The sequence below is a fragment of the Glycine max genome, chromosome 19, assembly GCF_000004515.6.
Source record: "Glycine max cultivar Williams 82 chromosome 19, Glycine_max_v4.0, whole genome shotgun sequence".
NCBI classification, from domain to species: Eukaryota; Viridiplantae; Streptophyta; class Magnoliopsida; order Fabales; family Fabaceae; genus Glycine; species Glycine max.
This window is the reverse complement of record NC_038255.2, coordinates 38,566,851-38,583,212: the sequence shown is the minus strand read 5'-3', so window position 1 is coordinate 38,583,212 and position 16,362 is coordinate 38,566,851. Positions and strand designations below refer to the sequence as shown.

The 16,362-nt window shown below is 29.6% G+C and overlaps 1 protein-coding gene across 2 annotated transcripts; it reads right to left on the bottom strand.

The window, feature by feature from the left end:
• Nucleotides 1-10,884: 10,884 nt before the first annotated feature.
• LOC100785079 (14 kDa zinc-binding protein-like) lies at nucleotides 10,885-15,165 on the bottom strand. 2 transcript variants are annotated; one of them, XM_006603645.4, is made up of 5 exons: nucleotides 14,769-15,094; nucleotides 14,426-14,483; nucleotides 13,679-13,768; nucleotides 11,402-11,519; nucleotides 10,885-11,288 (listed from the first exon to the last, which is right to left on the bottom strand). In XM_006603645.4, exons 1-5 carry the CDS (start codon nucleotides 14,906-14,908, stop codon nucleotides 11,221-11,223), a joined length of 474 nt encoding a protein of 157 aa, XP_006603708.1. In that variant the 5' UTR covers nucleotides 14,909-15,094; the 3' UTR covers nucleotides 10,885-11,220.
• Nucleotides 15,166-16,362: the final 1,197 nt, after the last annotated feature.

Genomic DNA, 16,362 nt, shown 5'->3' with positions numbered 1-16,362 from the left:
TCCGAGATATGATGCTTTAATTTTCTTATGTTGCATACAATTATTTCCTTCATTAACACCACAACAAATTGCTACCATTGAAGGACTATTTGTTTTAGCATTCAAATCTGTGGCATGCACCCATTAAAAAAGAAAGAAAACCTACACAGTGGAATTTGAACTTAACTGCATAAATTTTCCCTAGTCGTATACAATAACAATACTACCCGTCTCCATGTGCTCCATATATATATCAAGTTGCAACTTTAATCCACATCCTCACATTCACTTATACTTATATATCCATACTCATATTTGTAACATCTGACTTGTGACCTGCACTTTTAAATAATAATAAAATATTAATTAAAAAAATCACTACAAATAAACCAAAAATTTACTCTTAAATAATCCTAACATAATATTAAAAATAAACAAATATAACATTAATTCATTTAACCTTAAGTCATAAATAAACAACATTACAAAGATAAATTATTAAATAAGTATAAATTTACGCTACTAATTTAAATCACTAAATAACACAAAATATTAAATATTACAAAATCAAGATATATTCATTGAATAAGAAATCAGACTTATAAACTTTTGTAATTTTTTTAAAATTTTAATCAATAAGATAAAATATATTTAAAAGAGAATGTTTATAGTATTTTTCATGTTAAAAAATTGAATGATAGACATCTGAAAGTTATTTGACACCATAAAAAAAGAGAAGGGACAAAAGTATAAATAAAATAGATAAATAATATGATGTGATAAAAAAAATTGTTAATGACTCACTCAAATTTACAGAATGGAAGATGCTTATCAATCATTATTATACAATAGCACAAAGCAATGTATGCAAATTACCGACCTTCATAAAGATTTGAAAATAATAAATAATTAAACATATATAAGGAGAGTGTTAGGAGCATATTTTTTATGTATTTTTTGGGTGAATTTTTATTATTAATAAAATTATATAATTATAAGTGGAACTCATTAAATAAGAAGCAAGCCTACCACATTTTGTATTTTTTTAATAAATTTTGTAAAATAAAAAGTGTATCTAAAAGAGTGTGCTTGGAAGAAAAACATATGATGCTTATATGTGGACCACGTAAATTAAATGGTATATATGTCTAGCATACGTAATAACGACATGTAGAATTGAGTGTGGGTCCTATTAATATTAGATCTAATACAAAATCACGTGGCATTGGTTAGTACATTTGAATTCTATATGTATTAATTAATGGAACGCAAAAAATTCTTTATGTGTGTAGGAATTATATGGTGTACAATCACCCGACAACTCATATGCACATGAAAAAGAAAAGCTAGACAATTCATTTGCTAGTTGAAATTCAAAATGTTATTCTATAGTTGAATTTTTATTTATTTTTATTTTACATTTACTTTTCATGAAAAAGAAAATATGAATTTCTTCATCTCTGTTTAAAAATGAAAAGAAAACAAATCTAAGAATAATATTATCAATATATATAATAAATCTCGATTATTTTATTGATTGAATGTTTGGTGTGCTTTCTGATCATAAGGAATCAATTAAAATGACTTCTCTTGATACATAGTAGGAGCCGTACGTAGGAGATAGATATTGACATATCTCTCGTGATTATAATTATTGGTGTTATTGATAAACTTCGAAAGTTTCATTATTAGTGCTGAGAACTGAATATGACCTAATTTGTAATATTTAAAATTATTTGTCTATACAAAATAAATAAAAAATGTAAGAAAACAAAACCAGTTAAGAAAAAAAACGTGCTTACTAATTAGACGACTGTTAGATCCTTAGAGCTTACCTATTGTGGTTAATTATTAGTATTTTAGGTATGTCTTACATAGTTGTAAGAGTGAATTCTCCTCAAAAAAAAAGTGGGTATTCCTTATGGCCTTTAATTATCATCTCTCTTAATCAAATTTTCTTTGTTGTTGATTAAAAAACCTCTAGATACTAGCATTAATATCGTTATACCCCTAAAGTTTATCCATTATCAATTAAGTAATTTCTTTAAATATTTAACGTAATTATATATACCTAGAATACTCCAACTTGAGACTATTATTTAAGGTGAAACAATTTCAGGCTAATTGATTTACACGTTGGTTATTAATCTCTCTATATATTAAATAGATTTTTATTATTATTTTATTGATTTTATATGGTTGTTTGTGGTTTGCTTTCTAATCGTGGGAATTAAGTAAGATGACTTCCTTGATAGTAGGAGCCGTACGTATGGAGATAGATATTGACATACCAATCGTGATAATAATTAATGTTGTTATTGATAAACTTTGAAATTTTCATTATTAGTGATAAAAAAATACTTAATGCAGTAAAAAAAAGAGTATGATTTAATTTGTACTATTTAAAATATATATTTATATAAAATTTAAAGTATATATTAAAATATAATGTTACACGATTTATAAATATAAGCTGAACTAACTAACTAACTATATATATATATATATACATATATATATATATATATATATTAATTAGCTGTACTTATATAACATATTTTTAAGAACTTTTAGTACAATGATATTCCATTTATTAGGAGCCATGAGCTCTCAAAGTCGGCTTTTTAACCCAAGGGTAACTTTTTTTGAAAATCACTAAATGAGAGTAGTTTTTGAATTAATTCTCATGTAGGAATAAAGTATAAAAGTAGTCACGACTTAATAGAAGTAATAAATTTTTATACGAAATCTAATTATAAGGTTATATCTTTTAAAACTGAAGTTGTATAAAGATTTATGACTTATCTTTAAATAAAAATTAATTCAAAAAGTATTTTCATTTGGTAATTTTGAAAAAACAATCTCCCAAATGATTAAAAAAATATCTCTCATTGAGAAAGAAGCAAATGAGAAATGAATATGTTAGAGTTTCCTTAATGGATTCTTTCCCATAATCAATTAATTAAAGTTGACGTGATTAGTTGGAGTAATTTTATTTTTATTTATAACTCAATTATTTAATTCATTCTAATTAAAAAAAATATTAATTCATTTAATAAGCAATAAATTTATCTTAAATTTATATATATATTTTAAAACTATTAGTGTTATTAATGTTTTTTTCTCTCTTCTAAATATTTTTTAATATTATGAAGTAGTTCTTATAAAAAGTAATGAACAGAAGTTCTAATTTGAATCTTATATATAAAAACTAACTTACTAATTATTAAGACACCATGGAATAATGTTACGTATATCAACAAAATAGTAATAGGTTCAATATAGGAAGTTATATTTCAGCTTTTGTTATAGAAGAAGCTAATTTTTCAGGCACCATGCATCTTCAAAACAAACAGAGAGAATGAATGATCTAATTGTATATGTCTTTCGTTTTAGTTTCTAACAAGAATTTTATTACTTTTAAGACAAAAATAGGTGCAACACTATATACATTTTTTAACACGTGTACTGTTACAGCTAAAATCAGTATCGAAATCAATCAAAACCAAATAATGTTATCTCACATGGCTTAACAGGGCATCCTTTAACTTTGCTCTGTGCATGGGGCTCAGAATTCTTCAAACTAGAGCGATGCTCCTAATTACCAAGGCATACATACATGCATCTTGCATAAAAAAATTGGTTTATATGTTGTTTCTTCTTAAATTGTTCTCATACTGTTCCTTCAAAATAAATTGGTTTATATGTTGTCTCTTCTTAAATTGTTCTCATACTGTTCCTTCAAAATGACTATTTTGAGAGTTGTACATGTATTAATATTAACACAACTCTCAAAAGTTAAAACGACATTATTTTGAAGGAAAAAAATAACAGGTCTCTTGCATCAAATTAATGGATAAAACACTGGATAAATATTTATTACTTTTTTCTATGATATTAAATCTTTTTTTGAAAAAATAGATACGTTGTGACAATGCAACATATTTCTATACTATCATGTCAAACATAATTTCTAACAAATTGATAATATAAAATGGTAACTAATGATGATGGATACTCATTAAATTCTATCTGTTCGGGTTTTTATAATAATTCTATTCGAGACACAGTGGATATCAAGGATATGTACGTAAAATGAAAAGAAATGAAATAAAAATAAATTAAGATGAAATATTTGAATTGAATTAGAATGTAAAAATGTAAATCTCATCTTATTTTTACGTTTCATTTTTTCTTCTTTTTTATTTTGTTTCAACTCAAACGAAAAGACCTAAATCTAAATATCCCTTCCATCAATGATTCAAATGTTGATTCATCACTTTCCAGCTTTTCTTCCTTAGCTTTCTCTTTCAGATACCATCTAGATGTTAAAGTGTTCGATCATCAATAATTATCAAAAATTTAAGCACTGTGGAGATATTGGAGTGGTTAATGATAATAAAAAATAATATAAATACAAATTAATATGTGTAAGTGAGTGTGTGAATCATGCATTATTTAAAATTAAATGTGGGAAAGTGATTTGTGGCCACATTTACAGCTCGTGGATTTAGGACTAGACGTGAGGAGTGGATTATGCGGCAGCATCATTAGTTGAGCAAAATCTAACTCAATGCACTATTGGTTGACATGTAATGGACATAATAATGCATGAGAACTATTCACCACTTTGAATTTGAAGTGAAAGGGACGTGAGAGACTTACCTGGGTCCATTTAGATCGTCACAAAAAGAAAACAGAATCATTTTAAAGGGCATTCTTGACACTGTCACTGCCAGAGCCTATTGGTAATTGTATTAAATGTGTCAATTTTTTTGATACATTTTAATCACGTGGAGGCTCATAATGAGAACAAGTATTTAATATCTTGATTTTAATTAATGTAAATTGATTCCCAACAACAACAGCTATATAAAGAGGTGTCGTCGGTTGGATTGAGGATAGGTTTAAGTCTCTTTTTTTATTCTATTTTATGAATTGAATGTTGGAGATTTCACGTTTTTTATTCTATTTTATGAATTCAACCTTGGACATTTCACCTAGATTAATAATAGGAACAAAGTAATATATATAAATGGAGTAACTTTTACTTTACAAGTTATTTTTTTTAAAGTTGAATTAGATCTAAAATTTATATTTTAAAATAGTATTTGTTGTTGGACCAATCATGTTATCTAATATCGAGTAGTCATTGGATAACTCACAAATATTTAATCCCGTAAATTTTACATTTGAGATGTTTAATCCTCAACATGAGAAGATATATTAAAGATCACAATTATTAAATTATAAATTGATTTTGTAAGAATGAGTTAAATTTAAATATATAATATAAAAATTTCGTTATGATTTTACCCATACATATATTAGAATCAGAATTTTGTTTCATCCCTTGAAAAAATGAAATCGTGATTTCATTAGACCTAAATGCAAAAAAAAAAAAAAAAAACCTTCAAACTTCAAACGAAAACAAAGACCAACCAACGATAACCACGAAAGAAAATGAGGCCTGAAGTGTTCCATGAAATGGGGTTACAAGCGACCCAAAATGGGGTTAAGGAGGAAAAGAATGAAAAATGGAGGAACATTGAGTGAGCTGCGCTGCAGGATGGCTTTCGATAAGGGTGGGGGAAGGGGAAGGGGATACGGGAAAATTATGGGAGGGTAGAATTGTCTTTGCCTGTTTTTGGGGAAAATGGAGGTGCAAGAGCAGAAATGAGGGTGAGAATGAGAATAGCAGCATCCGTATTTGAATAAAGGACTTGGGCCACCTTAATGCTGGATAAGGACAAATGTCATTAAATTAGCATATTACATTGCTAAATGCATCCTCATTTTACTTATACACTCCCCATATATTTTTTTTTTAAAAAAATATTTTCTAAAAATATGTTCAATCGTGAAATGAAGTTTTGAAATTTATTTTTGGAACGGATAAATATTCTGGAAATTCATTTGAACAGAGTGCTTGAGAAACCTTAATTGAGGCTTAATAAGTATGAACATCATTGAATACATAGGTATATACTATATACTTGAATAAAGAGCTTGGGCCATCTTGATTGGGCCCTTAAAGTAAGTCTAATAAGGCTTTTCCTAATACATCTCATAGTTTACTAAGTAAATCCCTCCATTCTCTATTTTTATTAAACCCTATTTTTACACCCCCCCCTGCCTCCCATATCTTAAACCCTCTTCCTCCGCACCCACTATTTAGGAAACATCTACAACCTAGACTCTTAAGAACTAGCCACTGCTATCAATGAAACCACCAAGCATACCCAATTCACCTCTAGCTTTTCTATACTCTCACTCTTTGCTTCCCAATATAGAATATCTATTTAAATTTATAGTTCATATTTTTATGTAAATACAACTAACAAATTATAACCACTACAAGAAAAAACACATACTGTCATGCACCCATTATGTTAATGGATCGAAAGTCATGCACATACTTTCCAATTTTTCATGCTTTCCAACCCATTGGATTGGAGTAATGGCATCACCGCACTAGATACAACAAATGCAAACCATTGCTTCCACTTCCTCCTTTGCCAAAATCAACCAATTCATGCCTTTCCTGCAAACCAATTTCCAATCGTCTTGTGTATTAGCGAGCAAATGTCAGGATCTTGATTTCCTACAACCCCCAAGCAACTTTGACCTCTCTTTATTTGACAATGATGGTAGTATCATTCATTCCCTCCTTTATTCTACAATGGTTTCATCAAATTTACATGGTGAGGGTTGCAGAATATGTTTTTCGAAAAGTGGATGCAATGGAGCATGTGTGAAGGAAGAGAGAGGTTGAAGAAAAAAAAAGGGGGAAGGGGGGGGGGGGGGGTTAAAAGGGTATAATTGATGATAAAAAAAGAAAACAAAGAGATGAGGTGTACTTAGCAAATCTGGTGTATTTAGCAAAAGAGCCGTCTAACAAGCCTAAACTAAACAACTCTCCAACAATACATTTTGGTTTTCTTTTCCGACCACTAACTTTATTGTTTGAGGGGCTAGGGTATCTAAACTTATTTATTGAAAAAATACTTATTTAAATAAAATAATTTATTTTTATTTTTTTAGTGTGTTTGTCTAAACTGTTTTTACTTTAGAAAATCATTTTCTATTTATTAAATAAACACTTTTTTTTAAAAAGCATTTATTTTAGTTTTAAACAAATTGGCTCATAAATACCCCATATAAGCTTTGCTTACAACGGATCATTTCAATTTCAGAAATTCATCTCGAATATTCTTCCTAGTGTTAAACAAAAAAGTTAGTTTAGTTAATTTGTTTAACTTTAAAATAAATAAGATTTCTGATTATTGAGATTTTTAAAAAACAAGCTTTTGCCTTTTATAAAACATCTAAAAAATAAATTACTTTTTTTATACCTTCTTCAAATCAATTTTTTAAAAGCTTGAACAACCAAGCCATAAACATCGTGCCTGCACTCTCAAACCATGGAATTGTGAGTTCATTATGATTATCTAGGTTTCCTACGTAAAGCATCAAGGGAGCTAGCAGAATAATTTGGTAATCCTCCAATATGCTTTCTTTATGCATTATATCTCAGCTTACAAATAGAAACAGGGCACAAGCAGAGTTGATAGTTTTAAAGAAAAATGACTAAAAGTGATAAATTGAACATTGTACTCGTTCATTTTGCAAGGATGACAATCATAATTTATCACAAAACGATGATTCATGACCAATAGATATCTCTTTGACTAAATCAAATGAATACAAACTCTTGGCTCTTGCAGAATCTTCTCTCCCATGATATCCTCCAACCCATTATCTCGATCATTGTTTTCTCTTTGCTTTTCCCATTTCACATGCCAAGTTGAAGTATCTTCTTTAATATCTGAGGAGGAAGCAGCAACAGTGGAAACTTGGCTTCTAATCTTGGGACGCACAAATAGAGAGAGAAGAAGTACAAGAGAAGCCATGGCATGGAGAATCAAAACCCAAGCTTTTTTTACTTTAATTTAACCCAACAAGCAACTAAGCACTGTGCAAGCATTTGTTGTTTATATAAGTAGAGACATCACGTGTTGTTGATTACTGAACAAGAATTTATTATGCAACGTTCGATTTTTTATTACTAGTACTACTACAGAATTACGTTTGGAAATGGAGCTACAAAAGTTGGTTGGGGGTTGTTGCTTTTCTGGGTAATCTTTTTCAACATCTGTTTTTTTGGGCTAATTATGGGGTGTCATAGGCGTACCGGTAAAAGAAGATGACCACCCTTTCAACCATATCCATACTTATATGCATTTTTTAATGTTATTTATCAAAAAATATTGACTTGACACCTTGCACGGAATCATGTAAATTAATGACATCCCCCCCTTTTTCTTATAAATCAATGACATCCCTTAAATGTATATTGTGTTACATGACAATTCCCTAGTGTCCTAGAAAACAAACCAAGTGAATTTAGTTCCTGGGAGATGTAATTTTGATCTAAACCAAGTATTTATTGATCAAAGTTAACGAATAATTTCTCAAATATTAAGATTCATTTAAGGGTTTATTTCTTCTAATAAATATTTTTCTGTACGCACCAGTCTGGATTGAATTCATGATCTCTTCCAACCCAAAAATATAATTTAACAATACATATTTTTTTATAAATTTATGAGTGATAAAATATTATTTATAATAAATAATATAAATGGTATTGTCTTAATTAATAATATTATTTACATTGAAATATATTGTATAACTTAATTAAAATATATTGTTTTTGCAATTCATATTTATTATTCTGAGTATTAATATAACTTAGCGGTACATATATTGATGTAAAAAAATACATATATTAAGCCATATAATATTCTAATTAATCAATATTTTGTTTTCTAATGAATTAAAGGGCAAATGTTAAAAACAAACAAAAAAATTGTTAGTATAAGTGATTTTATATTTTAACTTTTTAATTAAGATTTGAGATTTATTCTCTTATTTGGATATGAAGTCTCATAAATGTATTATTTTATCTCAAAATAAGCTGTAATATTGAAGAAAATTAATTGAATGTCAAATAAAAAATTGGTTATACCTGGTTACACAAAAAAAAAAATTGTCAAAACAAGACTAGGAAGGAATTTATACCCAAAAAAAAATAAAATTAAGGAATATGCCTCGGAGTACTTCTGTTTGCTTTCGGAAAATATGAGAAGCTTGGATCGGACTTGCCAGCCTTGAGCCATCAATAATCTAATGTTATTGATAAACACCTTTCTCTAACAATGCCATCATTTGAAGATCCTTTAATGTTATTAATCAATATGCTTTTACGTTCATTGTTGCGTAATAGTATTTTATTTTTAATTAATTAATATATTAGCCATTTTAATGAAAATAATATGTCTTATTCAAACCAATAAACATTTATTAACAATAATACTACGTATTGCTGTGAGCTGTAATGTAAAGAGATTTTACTGATAATTAAACGGAAACGATCATAAGATTCTACATATTATCCTATTTTCGTTATGTTATTGAGAAATAACTTTTTCCATTTTGAAGATCTTGACCTATGATATTTTAGAACTCCATTCTATTTAATGGGGGACAATGAGTAGAAAAACATTCTAATTTTCTTTCTCAAATCAGTAATTACTCCGATATCTTGGGCATCAAAATATTTTTGTAAATATGCATTTACCCTATTGTCTAGGAGTAGAATTATTAAAACCATATAAAAATTTAAGTAACAACATATATTAAATAAATCCAATAAAATATGTTATGCTAAAATAATATATAAATCAAGGAAAAAAAAATATATTTAACACAAATAACATGAATTTTTTGAAATATATAGTAGTCCTAATCAAATATCTTGCTGGAACAAAGGATATCTAACGTAAAGAGGGCCTAAAATTTTGGTGATTACGAAACTTAAAAGATTAGATGAGTTATTGATAAATTTATTAGCAAAAACAGACAAACTCCATAACAATTAAGCATATTCTGAAGTCTCAAACGAAGGTATCATATAGGAATGATGTAAGAATAATTGAAGAAAAAGTAGGAACCAACCCTTGGTTACCGCTAAATCAAGCACTAAATGCATGATGGTAAGCTTTATAATAGGAGAAAAAGTAGGAAACAGTCAAACTTTATATTGCTCAATTTTCATCAGCACAATGCATGACTCTTGTTTGTTGGCCTACTTGAGACCATATAAGAAGTAAGAACTTAATAAGTTAGCAGACTTGAATAGAATGAATGGACTGAAAACTCGTTTGCACATTCGTGTACTTTTCATTAAGATCCCCATGTAAGAATGATTGTTTGCATCAAGTAAATGTAGGAACCAACCCTTGGTTACAGCTAAAAGCAAGCACTAAACGCATGATGGTAAGCTTTATAACAGCAGGAGAAAAAGTCTCAAAATAGTCAACAACTCCATGTTGGGTATAAACCTTAGGGCCTTGGCAACCAATCAAGTTTTATATTGCTCAATATTCATCAGCACAATGTTTAATTTTGAAGATTTATTTGCATCCAATGGATTCTAAAGCAGAGATTTATTAATCAACATAGTTCTCTAACAATCATGTTTTTTCTGGCCCTGAAATCAAATTTTATTTTGACACCAAGAGTATGTTGAGAATACATCGGTGTGTGCATTCAACTACCCTGTTTTATTGGAGTCTCTCCACCCACGAAAGATAGCAAGGAAAACTCTGGAAAGCATTGTTTGATCTCATGGATTTGGTTTTGAGACTAAATTGTGTGTCAATTGAGGGGAAAAAATGAATTACGTGGTTTCTTGTCTCAAAAAATTTCACAAAAACACCCAAACTAAATTGAGATTTATTGTCAATAATTTCAAGTTTGTAACAAGATGAAAACCAGTAATAAACTCAAACTCACCCCCACACCTCTCAATTCAATTCAAAAACAAAACAAAACCACACATGCAAAAAAATGTGCCCAGCAGTATCTCATTATCCACAAACATGATTCTGCTAATGTTGGTGCAGGAATTATAACATAGCATAGGAAACACTGAAACGCCATCAACAACCATAATCCATAAACGACTTTGGAATATGGTTTTAGCATAAATTTGACACACTAGTTTAAACATAATTAGTATAGGCCATCTAACACAACATCATAATTTCTTGGTGTAACATCAAGACACTACTTAGTCATTTAAAAATTAAAACCATTATTTATAGATTGCATAAGCAGAGTATAACTGCAGGTCTGCACAAAGGCATACCGTGACACTACGAATCTTTTCACATTTTAGAAAGGGGGCCAGCCCATCTGTCGTCCCCCAATGAGGTGCACATGAATGTGGTAAACTGATTGGCCTGCCAAAAACCAATCCTCAATAAAAATACAGAACAAACACCGCAAGAACCTATAAATCAAATAAAATCTGATTGACCAATGTTACTACAATGACATGGAGAAGAATGCTTACCCCCGTCTCGTCCATCATTAATTACAATCCTGAAGCCATCATCAAGACCTTCTTGCTTTGCAACCAGCTTAGCAGTGCACAAAAGTCGACCTAGAATCTCACAGTGCCTCTCCTCAGCCTGGAAAGTGGAAACAATACCATAATAAATAAACAATCAAGACAAAATGTAAAACAGTTGTAGGTGGTGATCCAAGGCATAGAAAGGTTCAACATTCAGTTTGATTTGCCAATTTAAATAAATAAATAAAAAGAAGTTTCTTAAGAATAATTGTGCATAATGACTGCCATCCCCAGATACATGCACATACAGTTTGTTTTCCTTTTTCTCTCCTCAAGAGAAGCTTAACCATGGGCATGAAAATGTATAGACACCACACAAGTCAAATATATTAAGATAGTAGAATGGAATGGAATGGTTTTGTTCTCCTTGGTTCTGTCGATTTAGTATAACTAAAATGTTTCACTTTTTAACTTGCTATGTTCTGTTATATTTCCAAGATGTGCCATGTGTTATATTCCATCCCGTTCTAGCACATCTAATAAACGCTGCCTCATTGTGTCTATTAACTCATCAACAAACAAACTAATATATCAACTGAGCAGGAAATGGTAACATTGCAAAAATTATAAAATGATTCAAATAGATTAAGGAACAAATGGTGAATCTTGGTGAGATCAGCTGACAAGATCTGTTTCAGTGATTAATGGTGGTCAAGGACCAACTCTTATAAAAACTAGATCATAGAGACTCTAACTTAGCTCAATTTGTTCACAAATATTAACTTACTTTGATAATCATCAAATAACAGGTGATTTACTAGAAGGGATCAAGCAATGCAGTTAATTATGTTATTCCACTGCTTAGAAAAATAGTAACAGTAATCCCATTATAATATAGAGCAGGTAACATAACCTTATACAAGAAAGTAACTAACATCAAGTACCTACCACAAAAATAGCAGAGTATTACTAAGTAATTGTTAGGAAGCAGTCTCAGGGTCAATATTACACTGAACCAAGGCCTTTGTTAGTATATAAGAGAAGAAACAAAGGGCAATGAGTAGTAACAGAAATACAGTTAGGATAGTTAGCTGTTGAAACAGTTATTCTGTTAGGGGAGTTAGTCAGAAAAGGGGGGATAAATAGCCACTTCTCTTGGAGAGGAAAGGGTGGGTTTTGAGAATTGTATTGTTAGACAAGGGAGTGCCCTTGTGAGAGAAGAGTGATTCAATAAACTGAATCCTTTCTTCAGTTCCTCTTTTCTGTTCTAATTGGTTACAGAACTCATCATTGAGTTGAGTTAGGAGATTTATTGAAGAAGAATCCTAACAGTAATAATTCTCGATGGTATTTTCAGGATATAATACATCTCGCTAACAATATGTTGGGATAGCAATGACAAAGAAACAATTATAAAGGCAAGCTAGACAGCATACAGAAGTGCTCAAGAGCCCCTCCCCCAAAAAAATCATGATTTCAGAGGTATAAAGCTTGCCTACAGCTTGGATTTCAGAAATGCAAGACTAAGACATCTGGGCTTCAGTGCAATGCAACTATGCAAGGTAAAGAACGACAAACTAGATTCACCATAAAGAGAAGTTAAGAAAGTTCCTTCAAATAGAAGCCAAACCAGATTTTAAAATGAGTTTCTATGAATAAAAACCTTACATAATTATCAAGAACCAATTTCATAGCAGAATAAATCATAGTACTTAGAAAAGCACTAGACTATGTCCTAATAAAGATTTGGCATCAGTATAAATGATTTAAAGAAGAAGAATACACATAGTTTACAAAGCAATGTAACAGACAGCAACACTCCTAAACTCTGCATATCTACACAGCTTAATTTGGATCCAAAATCGCACATCACACTTCATAACTACAATGTAATGGACAGTAGCAATGTTAGCTGGCACGTGAGGAAAAACTTTCAGGGATTCAGTTAAGTAATTTTTCCCAAGCCATAGAGTCCTCAAATAACAACTTCAAAGCAGTATTATTAGATGAGTGTACAAGCTGCACAATCTTTTTCATCAGAAAAATTAAGCCTTTCCTGCTACCAGTATGCTGATACTGAAGGAAATCTATCACTATTGTGAATTTTCCTATATCGTATGTTATTTTTACATGAATTTAAAAATATATTTTACTTCATATAATAATTAATAAATAATGTTATTGAGCATACTGAGCACATGTATATAAATGATCTTCAAATGAACATCTGAGACAACATAATATGCCTACAGACGCAGAAAAGTCATTAACAAATACCTTGGACAGACCAGTTAACCCATCCCTAACTTTAGGAATGATTAGAATATGGGTAGGAGCTTGTGGATCTATGTCCCTAAAGGCAAGGACCTGTCAAACAGAAAATAAAAGATGAAAGGTTATAATTCATCTTTAAATAATATTTTAGCTAGTTTCAGAGTCTCGTTTTACTTATTTAAACGAATGTTGTCAAGGCATTAAACAAAACAAGAATATAAGAGCAGTAGAAAACTAACATAGGGAGATTACTGAGAGTTTGGAATATCCATATACATACAATAATAAGCAAAAAATTAAGTACTGGCATAAATTGATCATTAACCTTTTTCAACTCCGAACTTGGGCCATGTGTAAGGATAAGGATGTGCAACCCAGCAAGAAAACTAAAACTAGTTTCTTTTTAAGGCAGTCAATTCAAATATCACATCACAATGCTTAGTTTCCTTTAACATGGAACACCCTTTGAACTATTTTACATGTTTTCCTGATCAAAGTATAGACTCTAAAGCATAATGAAACGTTAACAAGAAGACTTCAGAAACAACAAGGAAGAGCCTGAAGTTTCATTTAAACTGAAAAAACAAATGAGAACTATAGGAAAACTTTTGCTTTGGATAGCAAACTTCTCTACGCTATCATCTCTTGTTGGTGTGGCATTTGAAGATTTATTTAATATCCTCTCTATCTGTAATTTAGTCACATCTTCAAACATTAAAAAAAAAGACTCAAGAAAGCATAAAACAGCACCTTATCATCCTCATAGACCACAGTAGAAGGAATTTCCTTATTGATGATCTTGTCAAATCTGTCCATCACAGAATACAAGAGAAAGTATGTGAACACTATGAACTATAAATAAATAGATTAATAAATAACTAAATAAATAAACAATCATAAAAAGAAACATGGTATCATGTCCTGTTCCTGCCTCAATCATTAAAAAGGCCAGACCTTTGATTGTTCAAAAAAAGAGGAAATAACGATGCACATTTATCCCCACAAAATACGCGAAATCCTATCATATGCCAACACGCCAACACAAAAAAAAGTAATTAACCCATTATAGAAATAGGTAACTTTGAAACTCAACCGGGCATATATCTTCACAGAATCACCAGCAAATGATACCCACAAAGAAACTCGCCGATTTCTGTGGCCATGTGATATCGCATTTCCACTATGCCGAAAGCAAGCTAATAAAATTTTACTACCCTCTAAGCCTAACAACATAAAAAAGTAAACTTTTTAGGGTTTTTGCACAATGACAGAGGAAATCAGAACATATAACAGACAAACCACAAAGGAATTTTGCAAGACAGGCAAATACTAAACAGAGAGAGAAGAATGGAGGATGAAAACGTGCAGAGAATAGAGAAGAAAGCGGAGAAATGAAAAAAAAAAAAAAAAAACTCACACGGTGGGACCATCAGAGGGAGTGGCAGCAAGAGCAGCTTCTGTCTCTGAGGCCATAGAGTGCAACAAAATATATTACCAAGTTACCAAAACAATGCTTTTTGTTTCTGGATTTATGTCGCTGTTACTGAGAAATGATAACAAAACACACTTTTACTTACATATATTCTTTGTATTTGTTTCTGTCAAAAAAAAAAAAATCCGCTGTATTTGTTATGGGTAGAATTTATAAGAAATTGGTATAAACTTTTGTGTGTCTATAAGTTATATTTTATGTTTATGTAGTTTTAAAAAAAAAAATGGGTGACTTGTTATAAATTTAAAAGAATGATTTTGATATAAAATAATTTAATGATTATTTTTCATAAATTTTTAAAAATATAGGCTAATTATTCAAAATAAATTTTAATTTTAATTATATAATAGACCAATTTATTACAGATTAAATGAAAACTAATTCTAATATAATGATCTAATGATTTTTCAAAACTTAAAAAAAAAACCTTTCCCGTATTGCAAAAAAAAAATTGAAAAAAACTAATTTATGTTTCATTACAATTATAAAATTGTTTTTAAAAAAGAAATACTGGTTTTAAAAGAAATAACTTCTGATTCTGTAGAATTTTATTTTTACTTTTTTATTATTTTAAAGGCTGAAATAAATGAATGAAATTTTTTAAAAGTAATTTTTTTAAAACAAGTGCCCCTTTAAAAAATTGTAACAAATGAATCTTTTATGTTTTATCCAGCTTTTAATTATTTTGAAAAGACAAATTATCTTAATCCTCTAATTCATCATATTTTGATTAATTCGAAATTCCTCTCAAAAGTAAATATACATATCAGAAACTTCTAAAATACTGTCCAAACAAACTATTTTTAATAGGAGGCACTATAATCATTATAGTTATTATTACTGCTTGTGATTCTTATTATTAAAATCAAACTATTTAAACTTCTTCACCGTGGACCATTTGCCAATAAGTTCACCGTAGAAGCACCAGTGAGCATAGTAAGTTGGCGTTTCATTATTTAGTAGTCTTGATTGCAAGATAAAATTATTAATTATAGTTTGTTATAAGCACTTTGACTGTATTGTCAAGTAGTCTCAAATATTGATCACCCATTCGATAAAAGTCAAATTATATTCATACAATTTAAATACTTTTTTAAGTTAATTGACACACAAATCATTTTAGGACATTGGTTTGATGGATCATATGCCAAGGTGATCTACTATAAATCATTAATAGTAAATTTTATTGGATAAT